This window comes from Archocentrus centrarchus, chromosome 22, assembly GCF_007364275.1.
Source record: "Archocentrus centrarchus isolate MPI-CPG fArcCen1 chromosome 22, fArcCen1, whole genome shotgun sequence".
Classification (NCBI taxonomy): domain Eukaryota; kingdom Metazoa; phylum Chordata; class Actinopteri; order Cichliformes; family Cichlidae; genus Archocentrus; species Archocentrus centrarchus.
This window is the reverse complement of record NC_044367.1, coordinates 18,237,722-18,251,545: the sequence shown is the minus strand read 5'-3', so window position 1 is coordinate 18,251,545 and position 13,824 is coordinate 18,237,722. Positions and strand designations below refer to the sequence as shown.

Below are 13,824 nucleotides of genomic sequence, written 5' to 3'. Positions count from 1 at the left end.
ATTGGTAACAACTGTGCACTGGTAATATTTATCTGTGCACTGGTAACATTTATCTGTGCACTGGTAACATTTATCTGTGCATTGGTAACATTTATTTGTGCACTGGTAACATTTATCTGTGCATTGGTATAATTTATCTGTGCACTGGTAACATTTATTTTTGCATTGGTAACATTTATCTGTGCACTGGTAACATTTATCTGTGCATTGGCATAATTTATCTGTGCACTGGTAACATTTATTTTTGCATTGGTATCATTTATCTGTGCACTGGTAACATTTATCTGTGCATTGGTAACATTTATCTGTGCACTCTGCGCTGGTAACATTTATCTGTGCATTGGTATAATTTATCTGTGCACTGGTAACATTTATCTGTGCACTGGTAACATTTATCTGTGCGCTGGTAACATTTATCTGTGCATTGGTATAATTTATCTGTGCACTGGTAACATTTATTTTTGCATTGGTATCATTTATCTGTGCACTGGTAACATTTATCTGTGCATTGGTAACATTTATCTGTGCACTGGTAACATTTTGTTCCTTTACAATTATGAGGTTCTATCTATGTTCTGACCAGTTTTGAGATATTGAGCTTTAAAATTTTTGCACTGTGTATAGCAAAAATTACACATGGAATAAGTCTTGTTCACACATGATTATGAAACACACCCTATATGTATTCTAAATCAGTAATATCAAAATCCTATTAAATGTGCAAATGGGTTTATTTTTTTGTTTTGTTTTTTTTTTTTGAACAAGTATAATGCAGATAGAACCTTCTAATTCTAAAAACTCCTTTTTTGTTTGGAATTATAAGGTTCTATCTGCAAAATGTGATAACTACTACTGATTTTCAAGGAATGAAAAATTGTTAACTTATAGTAAGTTTTAAACCATAAAATTATAGATATAATAGAGTGTCCACAAGTATGGTTAAATCAAATTTAATGAATTCTGTGACACTATTTTAAACTTCTTCTTTCGTGGCAAACTGTTTTTATTGACACATTTTCCTTCTCTTTACTAGAAGAAGATGATGCTTGACAAAGTTTTATCTTTGAATGTTTCAGTGCTACAACATCTCCATCCATCCATTCTCTTCAGCTTATTCTGTTCAGGGTCGTGAGGGGGGCGGCTCTGGAGCCTATCACAGCTGACAGGGTGAGAAGCACAGTACACCCTGTATAGGTTGCTAGCCTGTCGCAGGGCTAACACAGAGAGACAGACAACCATTCACACCTATGGGCAATTTAGAGTGACCAATTAACCTAACCCCAGTAACTGCATGGCTTTGGACTGTGGGAGGAAACCCACACAGACATGGGGAAAACATGCAAACTCCACACAGAGAGAACCAGGCCAAGGTGGAATTGAACCCAGACCTAGATGTCAATCTAGCTGTGAGGCAGTAGTGTTAACCACCATGACGCCTTGCTGCACAACATCTATTACATAATTTTAAAATTGTACAATTTAAAAAAAAAAAAAAAATCAAACTTTTCATTAAACTCATGTTGGCAGACTGAGCCCTCTTTTTTCCCATCCTTTATTTTTCCAAAGTTTTCTTAAGATAACTCAACATATAATTATATGAAACAAGTGAGAATAAAATTTATAATAAATAAATAGAACAAAATAAACATTTGATATCAATTTAGGAGGCATATACTTTGACATATTAACAAACTCAAATTTCAATAAAATTTGTACAGAGTCAAACAAATTCTGGATAATTTACCACAATGGTTTTTTTTTTCCCATTTAGCCTAGATCTTTTTAAATTTTACAAGCTGCAATTTACCTGAAAAAGCATTCTTTAAAATTCTGAATGAACATTTAGATTCTGGGTCCATGACCACTGAGTACAAAAATCCAAATAAAAACTTATCCCACTTAAAAGGTAGATTTTTTTAACTTGGATCTTTAATAAAAATCATTCTGCTATAAAAATGTCACTGACAATAAACAGTTTTCTTTCGGTTGTATTTATTCAGGAAAAATGTAACAATTTCTTTGCCGTCCCTTTTCTGGTGTTTATTCTTTTACTTGCTCTTCTGGAGTTTGATGACAGAAATAAAAACAGACAGAGCTCATTAGCATGGTACCACTGCTAGGTCATAGAATATATTATAATCTGACGTCATTCTTCAATCAATAATATTTTATACGTGAGGTAACTTATATTATGACCTTTGACTATTCTCAATATTACCAACTACATTGTTTGTTTTTTTATGTTAGCAGTGACCACAGACAAACAATACAAAACTAGTGTTAGCTCGCTAGCTTCGTAGCTAACAGTGCAAAGAAACAGCTCAGTGCAATCTAAAAAAAAAAAAGAAATCAAAAGTTAAGAATTTTTCTGCCATTAGTATTTCTGTCTGTTGTCAACTCATTTTTGAAATCCTCAAGCTTTAGATGTCTTGTAAACAGCCCCAGCTTACCATGAAACATTTTCTCTAGCATCTCCTCTACTCCTTTGCTTTACATTGGGCACCAACATTACAAAGAAGAAGCAGCCTGATTGGCTCTCTTGTGAACATTTCAAGTGCCTATTGGTTCACAGATAGAACCTTATAGTACCAAGTTAAAGCTTGATTTTGCAGATGGAACCTTATTATTTTGTGAATAAAATGCCCAAAAATATATATATTTGCAAAAAAATCTCTTTTATATTGTTCATAAGTGGTCAGCAAATAAGTATATGACAATAACTCAGTTTCATCAAAAATGTCAGAACCTTATAATTCTAAGGGGATGATTTATCTATGTATTGGTGACGATTTATCTGTGTATTGGTAACATTTCTCTGTGCACTGGTAACATTTATCTGTGCATTGGTAACAATTATCTGTGCACTGGTAATATTTATCTGTGAACTGGTAACATTTATCTGTGCATTGGTATCATTTATCTGTGCACTGGTAACATTTATCTGTGTATTGGTAACATTTCTCTGTGCACTGGTAACATTTCTCTGTGCACTGGTAACATTTCTCTGTGCACTGGTATCATTTATCTGTGCATTGGTAACATTTATCTGTGCATTGGTAACATTTATCTGTGCATTGGTAACAATTATCTGTGCACTTTTAATATTTATCTGTGTATTGGTAACATTTCTCTGTGCACTGGTAACATTTCTCTGTGCACTGGTAACATTTCTCTGTGCACTGGTATCATTTATCTGTGCATTGGTAACATTTATCTGTGCATTGGTAACATTTATCTGTGCATTGGTAACAATTATCTGTGCACTTTTAATATTTATCTGTGAATTGGTAACATTTGTGCATTGGTAAGTATGCACTGGTAACATTTATCTGTGCATTGGTAACAATTATTTGTGCAGTGGTAACATTTATCTGTGTACTGGTAACATTTATCTGTGATCAAGCCAGTTTGCCCACGTCCTACGATTACAAAACATATACATATGTAAATTATACATGCAATCATATAAGTGTACACAACACTATTTTTCCAGGAAACATTTGAAAAATAAGAAAGTAAAAGATCAAATAGCATTTTTTTAATGCTTTTCTCAGAGTATTTATGGATCTGTCAGGTTTCCAATATGTGTCCCCCACAATAGGAAATCTTATTCCTACGCCCCTGCCCACTTCATTCTTCTTCGTCACTGCTCCTCACTATACCTTCTGTCCGCTTAGCAACTATGGGGTCTAGAGCCTTTTGTCATATAGCACCCCATCTCTGGAACGCTCTACCGCAACCTTTAAATATCATAAACAGCTTATCTCTTTTTAAATCTCATCTAAAAAGCCACGTGTTCAAACAAGCCTTTGGCCTGTAACTGTGTGGGTTCTAGGATTTTATCTTGGTCTTAACTAACTGTTTTGCTTTTCTTCAATTTTTGTTTATTGTGTAATTGTGCATTCTCTTTTGCTGTTTTCATCTTTGATTGTTTTTTTACCTGTAAGGCAACCTTGAGTGCCCTGAAAGGCACCTATAAATAAAATGTATTATTACTTATGAACTAATATACGTTTGTTGTTAACAATGTGATCTAAGGTCCTCAAAGAATTTGTGTTTAGATACATAACATATCCACAGGTATTTAGTACATTTAATAGATTCTCTTTATTAATTAAATAGCAATATTCAATGCACAACATTTACAGGCATAAAAAGTAGCTGACAGAACAGCTATGGGTATAATTCTGCTTTTTCTCCTGCTGGATCTCTGGCTCACATTGCAGAAGAAGTAAATAGACTAGATTAGGTACAATTAAACAAAGAACAATGTTTCATAAAACCATAGATAACAAATGAAGTGACTTTATTGATGAGAAATGATTTACAGCTTTAGGCAAAATTTATTATTTGCAAAAGAATAATAGAGAATGATATATTGCCTTTTTTTTTTTTATAAGCACAGCAAGGTTAGAAGTCAAGGAAAAGGAATAAAAGGATAATAAAAAAAAAAACAATAAAATAAAACGTTTTTTGTTTTTTTTTGTCTTCCTTCTGTGTTGTCAATGCCAGCTTCAGCGTTTGGCATTCTTGAAACCATGGCCCATGAGGCAGGCAAACACAGTCATCACCATCTTTGGTTTGACCTCCACCAAATCTTCAGGTAGCGCATAAACACGAGCTCCAATCTTACGAGCTAATGAGATTGCATACCTGCACAGAAGGCACAGAAGGCAAGAGTAGTCAGGAGATGATAAAAGAGTGAAAAACCCAAATAAGTTAAAAGTAAAAAAAAAAAAAAATCTGTTACTTGGCATTGTTGATTTTATCATCTTTCTTCAGCACTCCTTTTTCTAATCTTGTCACCATGTGGAACCTGACCATCCCGGGAGCGATTACATCGATCAGGTCAATCACCGGCAGGCTGGTGGCAATCAGCTTGTCCTGCAGAGAACAGACAAAAAGGGTTTAAAGCACACACAGCTTTTTGATATCATACTGTTTCACAAACATAAACACACACCTTGAAGCTGCTGATCTGTGTGTCTTTTCCATTCTGGCTCAGCATTTTGTTGACCCAGTTCAGGATGATTTGATCTGCCATCCTCTCTCCATCACCCAAATCGGACAAAACTTGAACTGTGTACCTGAAGGATTATAAGAAAGGTAGGTAACTGAAGCTATACAAGGAGCAGCTGCATCCAAACCATAGACCATCTGTCTTCCCCAAACAATATACTACACCAAGTGAAACATCCTGCAGCCCTGGGTGCACGTACCTCCTCATCAACTGCCAGACCAGCGCCAAGGTGTGCACACGACTCCCCTCATTTAGGTTTTCACCTCCAATTCCGACCAGGGAAAAGCGTGCGACATCCCTGCCCAGCTCCACAGCGTAGTTGCAATTCTCCAGCTGGGATACAGAAAAAACAAAAACAATGTTACACCTCATATTTTCCCACAGTTAAGCTTTTCAGGTCATCATTACTGTATTCCTCTTGTTTGTTTGCATGTAGTACCTTCTTCATATTGGCCCCCAGTGCAGGATAAGGAGGGCGGTTGACTTTCTTCCAGTTCACAAACACATTGACCTTATCATAAAGCTGCAGAATCACCAAGGCATCACACAGGTCACTGGAAGAAGACAGTGACACTGATAATGGATCTCAACAGAAGAAGAAGAAAAAATAAACACCACCAGTGAGAACACCTTGAGCATGCACTCTCCATTTTTGCTGCAATTTTCTGAGAGGGAGCTTGCATTTTTGTGCTTTACTTTGCTTTAAAGCCAATGAATACAGGATTCATTCTTTTTAAACTATATTTTCAATCCTGTCAGCATGAGGAAAGAGTTAAAATATAATAGTAATATTGAGGCCAGGGTCAGTCTTGTGAAGTCTTTAGTAGAGTCTTATATGATGCTAATGAGCTAAGTTCCAATTTGCCCCATTATTGTTGTAACCTTCATTTACAGCTACCCTAAATAACTGATAAGGTCAGTTATTTATAACTGTTCACATACTGGTAAAGATGGTTGACATATGGAGAGACGCCCAGAGAGTTCATCCAGTTTCGAAATGTTTTTTCTTCTCTGGTCTCCCCTGTAATGACATGAAGACATCATAAATGTAATCAGACAGACGAGTTCACCTATAGCCTGGACGTTTGCCACAGTCTGCCAAAACATGAAACACTCGTGGTCTCTGGCTTTTTATTGGTCTGTCACATGTGTAACTAGCATAGCATTACATCTAGTTACTGTGTGTTCATTTTATGGTTAATGTGACTGTGCACTGTACATTTCAGCATTTTCTCACTCTGTCATGTAATTCCAAGGCCAAACTATAGTGGTGAATATATCTCACTCTCTATGTGCTCCATCTCGCTTCCATTCATCCGAAGCGCCTGCAGACCAGGGTGCATGTTGAACAGGTTGGCCACAAAGGCCATGTTCAGTTTGCTGTTTCCAGATATGACATCACGAGGAGTAACAAACTGCCTGCAGTCCAGTCTGGCTGCCTGCTGCAGCATCAGCTCAGCCCTTTTTTCCAAATCATACTCCTTCACATTACACACACACACACACGCAGACATGCATGCATTAGTTTCTCACTGTATTACTTCTTACTGCAATATGAAAATTTCACTTTAGAAAAGTGGCTCACATTAAGGCCGCTCATGTCAATTTTTATCTTCATTTGGAATTCATCCTCCTCAATGGAAGAGATTTGGTCCATCAGGTAGAAGTAGGCCCGGGAGTCCTTCAGTGGCAGAGTACAAGATAGGGTTACACTCATGCCTTTGTATATTCACATGTGCAGATATGTGTGTTTATTTGTTCTGCGTGAAACCTTGATGTCTTCGCTGAAGTTGCTGATTGTTTCAGTTCCTGCGTTGCGTAGATGATAGTTGACCCAGCGGAGCAGCAGCTCCTCAGGGGAGAGAGAAATCAGGTGCTCCAGTGATTCTCCATCTGCCAGAAGGGCAATCAGACCTGAAAACACATAACAGCAGTTAATCAACTGTTAAAGCAAGAGGGAGGAAATGAACCAAAAGCTGTATTTATGCCTTGAAGTAGCAAGAAACTCTCAATTAAAAATAATACAGTTTAATATTTTGGGGAGAAACTTTGGATAAAAACCTGTTTGTTAGACAGCTGGAGTGAACATTGATGATTGCATAGACAGAGAAAAGAGCCAATGCAAAGATTACCAGAGGCCTTGTGATTGTGCATTTTTCAAAACTTTCTAACATATTTTTCTGCTCAAAGAATGATTACAGATTAGAACTATATTAAACTGATTAGGAAATATATATATCTATATAAAAAATACACCAAATACATGTTCGGCTTACAGAAAGGAAACATCACTGAAAGTAGTCATGAATGCTTCCAAAGGGGGGAAAAATGCTCCTGATTGTTATATTCCTTCCTTTTTGTGGTTTAAATCTCTCTGTAATGTTTTTCCTCTCACTTTTTGCCCTTTATTCATGCTCTGGTGCTCCCTTATTCACAAGAGGTCACCGCGGCAGGCAGCTTTCTCGCACAACCCTTAAAGGACTATTTATTTATTTTGTCCATTTAATTACTGAATCTTTAATTTGCTCCTGAATTTCTGAAACTTTGTAATGATTTTTTTTTTTTTGCCATTTAATTTCACTAAATGAACAACTCCATAATAAGATACAAGTAGGCTTGCTTTATGCTGATTTTTGTTTCGCATACATTCTTCCAGAGTTTCAACAATTAAGGAACAAAACTGATCATGTAAAATGGATGAAAGCAAAACTAATAAAAAAAAGTTGCATCATTTTACTGTCATCACGTTGTGCAGGAATTTATCACCCACTAAGACACGTGTTAATTTCCCTTCTGTTGCAGTGTGTGTGTGTGTGTGTGTGTGTGTGTGTGTGTGTGTGTGTGTGCAGGTGTGCATTCTGACCTTCGTTCCTGCTGATTTCTATATCAGCAAAGAGGCCGACCTTAATAACCTGCCAGAGCAGTCCCAGGACCAGGTGGGGTTTCCCAGCCATCAGATCATGGGCGTCTATGCTCACCACTGTGCATCCAATGGCTGAGGCTGAATTCAGGGCCAAGACCAGATTCTCCTACAAACAGACATGACATCATTTTCAGTATTTTAAATCAAAGCCTGAAACATTGTCATACAGTAATGTTTCTGTTGTTTTAACAGCTCAGCAAAAATATAGACTGCAGACTGAATCCTGCCAATAATAAGTAACTAAGTAGAAATCCAGCTATGGACCTGTTACTGGACAAATACCATCCAAGGAGAAATATGGAAGACTATGCTCATGAGATATAACACAGAAAAAAAAAAGAAAAAAGAGGACTATACAGTAAAAAGTTAATTTGTTCCTTTTTTTTTGTGCAAAGTCCAGCATTCCTGGAGAACAAGTTTATTCAGAATATCACATTTACTGCCTATCACTGTCTCAGAGATCCATAAATTCACTAGTAGATGACTTGCCTAGCTAGTTCCTTCTTTACAAATAGTATGGATGGGTGATATGGAGTTTCAGAAGTGCTACTCACTGTCATTTTGAAGGTGGTAAGTTTCTTAGTGTTGATGACTCTTTCATCAATCGTGTCCGGCTGAGACAGGTTGATCATCTTGCTGGAAGAGAACAAAGACTGTAGTCAGTGTAAAAAACAAAACAACAAACAAACAAACAAGCAAGTGTAGGCAAGAGGGAATTGATTCTGAATCTGGTTTGAGAAGTGTGTAACTTGGGGTCAGGTTAGGAACCTGAGCAGTTCGATTCGATTCCTGAGCCTGCATCTATCATTCCCCGCTTTTTATATCCAACATTTCCTGTGTGTCTCTGCCGTCTGATAAAGTCCACAAAAAAGTGTAAATTTTCCTCTCTGAAAGATTGCAATTCCAAAATAAATCGAAACACATTGAATTAATGTGAGCGGGGAAGAGGTGTGAGCCACTATAAAAGCACAGTAAAAAAGGATCACACCATTCCTGCTTTAACCTTTCTGGCAACATAAAAGGCTAAAATTGTCAGCCAGGGGTTCACATTAAAGGGTATCTAATGTTACAGTTGCTTCAGTGTGAAATGAAAATATTTATAGAGGCACTTATACTCGTTTGCTCATGTGCGTGAACATGTGTTAATACCATAAGAGGATGCCATCACGGACAGAGGTGAAGAGGCTCTCATCGTCAGGGTTCATGGGCAGCAGATGTCGGCAGTCTGGATCTTTTGCCAAAGCTTTGTTGATCCAGTTGACAAAAGCCACTTTTTCCTCATCTAAACACACACACGTGCACACACACATCTGTGCATTAAGAAATGAAGGAGCTTAAACAATTAGCTGCCAAGTTGATTAGCAGTTATTATATTTTTATGATAATTTCTGTTATTAAACTAAACTGTTTGATTATAAATACAGTTCATTCACTCAACAGGCCTCACAGGAACCATTATAATAATGCATACATACAATAATACATTAATACATTAATAACAATAATATACAGTACTGTTAACAACACTAACTTCTTCTGTGAATTCATGTTTAATTTAATTACATCTGCCTTTCTTTTAACATGCACTTATACAAAAATTGTGTTTAACTTAAAAGCTTAACTAGGGCCAAGGGTTGGAGATAAGCAATAACGTGAATTTCATAATCTGTGTTGGAAATGTATTAAAATGCATCATCTCTGTCAAACAAAATTGGAGGAGGTGCAGTTGCTGACGTTAATAAAACCTTATAGATGGTGATAATAAATATATTATGTGTTTTATACTGTTCATTAAATTCTTACTGCTTAAGGACTTCTAATAAGTGGATTTAAATAATTGCCCGAGCAGCCCTAAACCATGAGTTCATGGCGAAAAATATTTAAAAGTTATTTTATTTTCCATGCACACAGAGTCCCGCACCAGAGTAGGAGTGCTGAGTTCCTTCACTGGAGATTCCTGATGTTCCTCCAAAGGAACGAATCCCATCCCTCCTTGAGACAGTTTTCCTAAACGTCTCACTGATCTGCTTACTCTTCAGCTCTTGATAGATCTGACAGCAAACAGGCTGCATTATTGCATGATTGTAATTGGATGAGTAAATTAGTGTTTTTATTCCTAAGCTGTAGCAAAACTTACAGAGACAAATTCCTCAAAGCTGATCTTCTCATCTTTGTTTGTATCTCCAGCGATGAAGGTCTCAATGATCTCTCGCACCTTGTATCCTGGCAGGGAGAAGCTTGCCTCTCTGAACAGCTCCTGAAGCTCCCATTCACTCACATAGCCACTGTTATCAATATCTGGACACAGACGCACAGAGACACAAACAAAGCCATTCATTTCCTTCACAAGTATTAATCTGAAGAACTGAATGAATTGATTTAAAGTGTGCTCCTGAATCCATTTTACTTCAAATTAGTGTGTATTAATCCTTAATATAATATGCCATTCTTTTGTAGCATATTACTTTAACTTTAACCAGTGAAACAGTGTTTAAAATAAATTTTTAATTTACACCATATCACTGTTTTGTGCCCTTGATGTCTTTATCCTTTGTACTTGGTACTCTTTTATTGGACAGAAAAGGAAGATATAATCTGTTTTGTTATACCAGCATGTTTGTAATTACACACTCACAAATTTTATCGCAACTGATAAAATTTGGCAATGTTTCATTATTACATCTGAAAATGTCTCTTGAAACAAGTACATCAACTGAAGAACATGTGCAGTAAAACTCACTTACATAAGAATCTTTTATTTTATGACAGCAGTAAAACTCTTACTTTATTCAGAATTCCTGTCAATACCTTTATGGGGCCATGTTAGGGTGTGCATGTGTGCGTGCACCTGCATGTGTGTGTGTGTGTGCATGCATGTGGATGGCTGTATGTGGAACTGACCAATTTTATTAAAAGCTTCTCTTAGATCTTCCAAGTCCTCTCTGGAAATCTGTATAACATGGTTCTCCATAGTAGATTCAGCTTAGCGTACCTGAAATGTACAACCCACCACACACACACACACACACACACACACACACACACACACACACACACACACACACACACACACACACACACACACACACACACACACACAACCTGATTACTTAACAAGGGAGTTGAAACATCTCCAGCAACAACTCTAACAGAGTTTCTTTTTGCACAAACTACACCTGTATCAGCATGCACATACATACTTCATCAACCTGGGAGTCCAAAGCATTTTAAAATAAAACATTACAATGGTTCTTTGCTTAAAGAAAAAAGACAAAGTGAGACCAAGACAAAGACAATTACCTTCACATTACCTGTGTTTTCCCTCTCAGTCCTGTCTTGAGCATTAAGTGTCTCTAGTCTTCCAGAGCTCTGCAAGGCTTCAGTCTGGAGCAGAGAGGAAGCTGGATCATGGAGACACTGGAGAGCTGATTATGCCTTTTAGGAGGAGTTACTGGGTGGAGGCACACGATGGACCTTTGGCCCGCCTGGACCCTGAAGCAAGCGTTTTCTCACTGTTAACATTTAACACCTCATCCTGTTATTCTCTATAGTAGTGGCTCAACTGTTTATCCCTTCTGGGCCATTGGTTTGCAGTCAAGGCACACCTGCCTTACAGTGCATCCCAGAATGGAGAGAGCTGAAAAGAAAACACTGAAATTGGTATCAAAGTCATACATGTGGGGACAGCAGGCAGCAATGAAAGATAAAAGTTGCAAAGTTAATTAAAACAAAACAACACAAAATTTATGTGTAAATGCATGCTTTCCAAATGTACAGTTTAAAATTTGACAATAGAAATATGGACCATTTTTTACCACTTCTGCCCTGGTGGAACTGATGTTTGCTTAAAGACAGATATAATCACTCTTAAATTAACTGAATATAATTTGAACATGAATCTTTACTCATGACTCGCATCACTAAAAACAAACACTATTTAACTTTTTCTGTGACAGGACAGGAAAATTTTATATTTTTGGTTACATTACATTTCATTTAGTTGTATTTCAACATAAGACAGAATATGTGTTACTAAGCATGGATATTTTACATTAGCCGCCATTCAAACCAGACCACAGTGGACTGTAGAAGACAAATAGTGTACTAAATTGTCATTTTAGTCAGTATCAGTGTGATAGTTGACATTTGCCAAACTCATAGTGTTGTTGATTTGGCTGTATTTTTCAGAATGCAGCTGTTATTCTTAAGCAGCAATGATCACGTGTTGCATTTATGTCAGACATGTTTAAAACATGAGGCTTGCACAGCATGCTTCATTGCCACACAATGCCTTGTAACCTGAGGCATAAAGCCAACTGCATCACCTAGATTAAAATGCCCTGCATCACAACAACACTGCCACTTGCTCCTTATTCCAACTTTATATATCTCTGCAGTTCTTTGCTTTTTTATTTTTATAAAATGTGATGAAAATTTTTGCTAAATTTGTAAGATTTGACCTGTTATAGGTCGGTCAATATTTTTTTCAGTCCCGTTTCCTAAAAAGCTAGAACACTGTGTAAAATTAAGATGCTTATTGTGTTATCTATTCCTTTAACAACACTGTAAATGTTTGGAAACTGAGCAGGCCATTTGCTGTAATTCTGAAAGTCAATTGTTTTCCACTGTTACTTGCTGTATGATTTCATCTGGGCTTCTTTTTTGCTATTTTTCTTAGCGTACCACATGAATAAGGAGCAGAGAACTGGGCCTCTCAGCTTAGTAAGAGCTGGGGCTCTTGCTAAGCTAAGGAAGGGCTTCTATTTTTATCTTGCACAATAGAGTTTTAATTTGCATTTATTAATTTAGCTTTGAACTGTCTTCACTTACAAAGGGTTCTGAGCCCCCTGCAGTGATCTCTTTAAATGCAGTGCTGTGCGTGCAGCATTGGTTTTCAGCCTTGATACTTACAGTTAGTTACAACTTTTCTAAAAAATGTGTTTCTCAATTCACATTTAAAAATGAGCCTACTGTTGTGGATAATTGCACTTTCTACATTAAGTTCACTTGTACTTGAGAATAGCTCTGCAAAATTAAAATGCAAGAAAAGAACAGCAATAATGAGCTTACCTCCAGTCCCAGGAGCTGAAGGGCTTAAACTCCAGAGCAGGGCCAGTCCAGTGTTGAAAATCAGCTTGCTGAGGCCCCAGTTCTGTACTCCTTTCTTCCTCGTTTTCCTTTCCAGACCCTTTTCCCCCCCACCTTTCTGTTTTTATTAACCCTTTCTTCTGTCCTTGCAGACTTTTTTTGTTTTCCTTCCCTCCTTTTCTCTGTGTTTACCTCTCAGAATGTCCTTTTCTCATGTCTCCCACTGCTCATAAAGACTGATGAGGTGTCATAATCAGGCAGAACTCCTTCTAGACTAAAATGAACTAAATGCATTTTTACCCCAGATCATTAAGATATCATGCAGTAGCTAAATCTGCTCTCTGTGCCCACACAGACCAACGACTCCATCGTCTCATCTCCCTTTTGGGTCTTTTCTTCCTCTGACACCCGATCAGCCTATTTTCACTCTGTGACTTTGAGGTGCTCTCCAGTTACTCTCAGGTAAGCACTCCACCTTCAGCTGCATGAGCTACAGTTTCCATTCAGCTGTTAGTCTAAAACTGTAACAGCCATCCAAACACTTTCTCACAGGCCTTCTGCATTATTCACTTTATCTAAAAGCACATACACAGAAAGGTAAACTAAGTAAAAGTCACATAGATATACAAAAGTGAAAAAACAGATTCAAATGGCTTGGATTCATATACAGGATACATTCAAAATTATTTGTATTGTTGTAAAATTGTAAAAATTACTACAGGAGTAATTTTACATGTTTAATGAAATGGCTTTGACTTTATAGAAAAGCAGGCAACCATAATCATATACATGA

At 37.1% G+C, this 13,824-nt stretch overlaps 1 protein-coding gene across 1 annotated transcript; it reads right to left on the bottom strand.

Moving 5' to 3' along the window:
- Positions 1–4,257: 4,257 nt before the first annotated feature.
- Positions 4,258–13,101, bottom strand: pls1 (plastin 1 (I isoform)). The gene is made up of 17 exons (XM_030718977.1): positions 13,014–13,101; positions 11,255–11,580; positions 10,845–10,935; positions 10,081–10,241; positions 9,865–9,994; positions 9,093–9,225; positions 8,498–8,579; positions 7,884–8,049; positions 6,792–6,934; positions 6,606–6,701; positions 6,306–6,501; positions 5,963–6,041; positions 5,460–5,574; positions 5,220–5,353; positions 4,964–5,087; positions 4,751–4,884; positions 4,258–4,653 (listed from the first exon to the last, which is right to left on the bottom strand). The coding sequence occupies exons 3-17, from the start codon at positions 10,912–10,914 to the stop codon at positions 4,515–4,517; spliced, it is 1,902 nt and encodes a 633-aa protein (XP_030574837.1). The 5' UTR covers positions 10,915–10,935; positions 11,255–11,580; positions 13,014–13,101; the 3' UTR covers positions 4,258–4,514.
- Between the last annotated feature and the right edge of the window lie 723 nt (positions 13,102–13,824).

Bases quoted from the DNA above. Each gene is read 5' to 3' on its own strand.
- pls1 (XM_030718977.1), bottom strand. From the start codon at position 10,914: ATGGAGAACCATGTTATACAGATTTCCAGAGAGGACTTGGAAGATCTA. The intron at 8,050-8,497 runs GTGAGTAGCACT...GTCTGTTTGTAG, and splicing joins TTACCACCTTCAAAATGACA to GAGAATCTGGTCTTGGCCCT. The intron at 4,654-4,750 runs GTAACAGATTTT...CCTTCTGTGCAG, and splicing joins GATAAAATCAACAATGCCAA to GTATGCAATCTCATTAGCTC.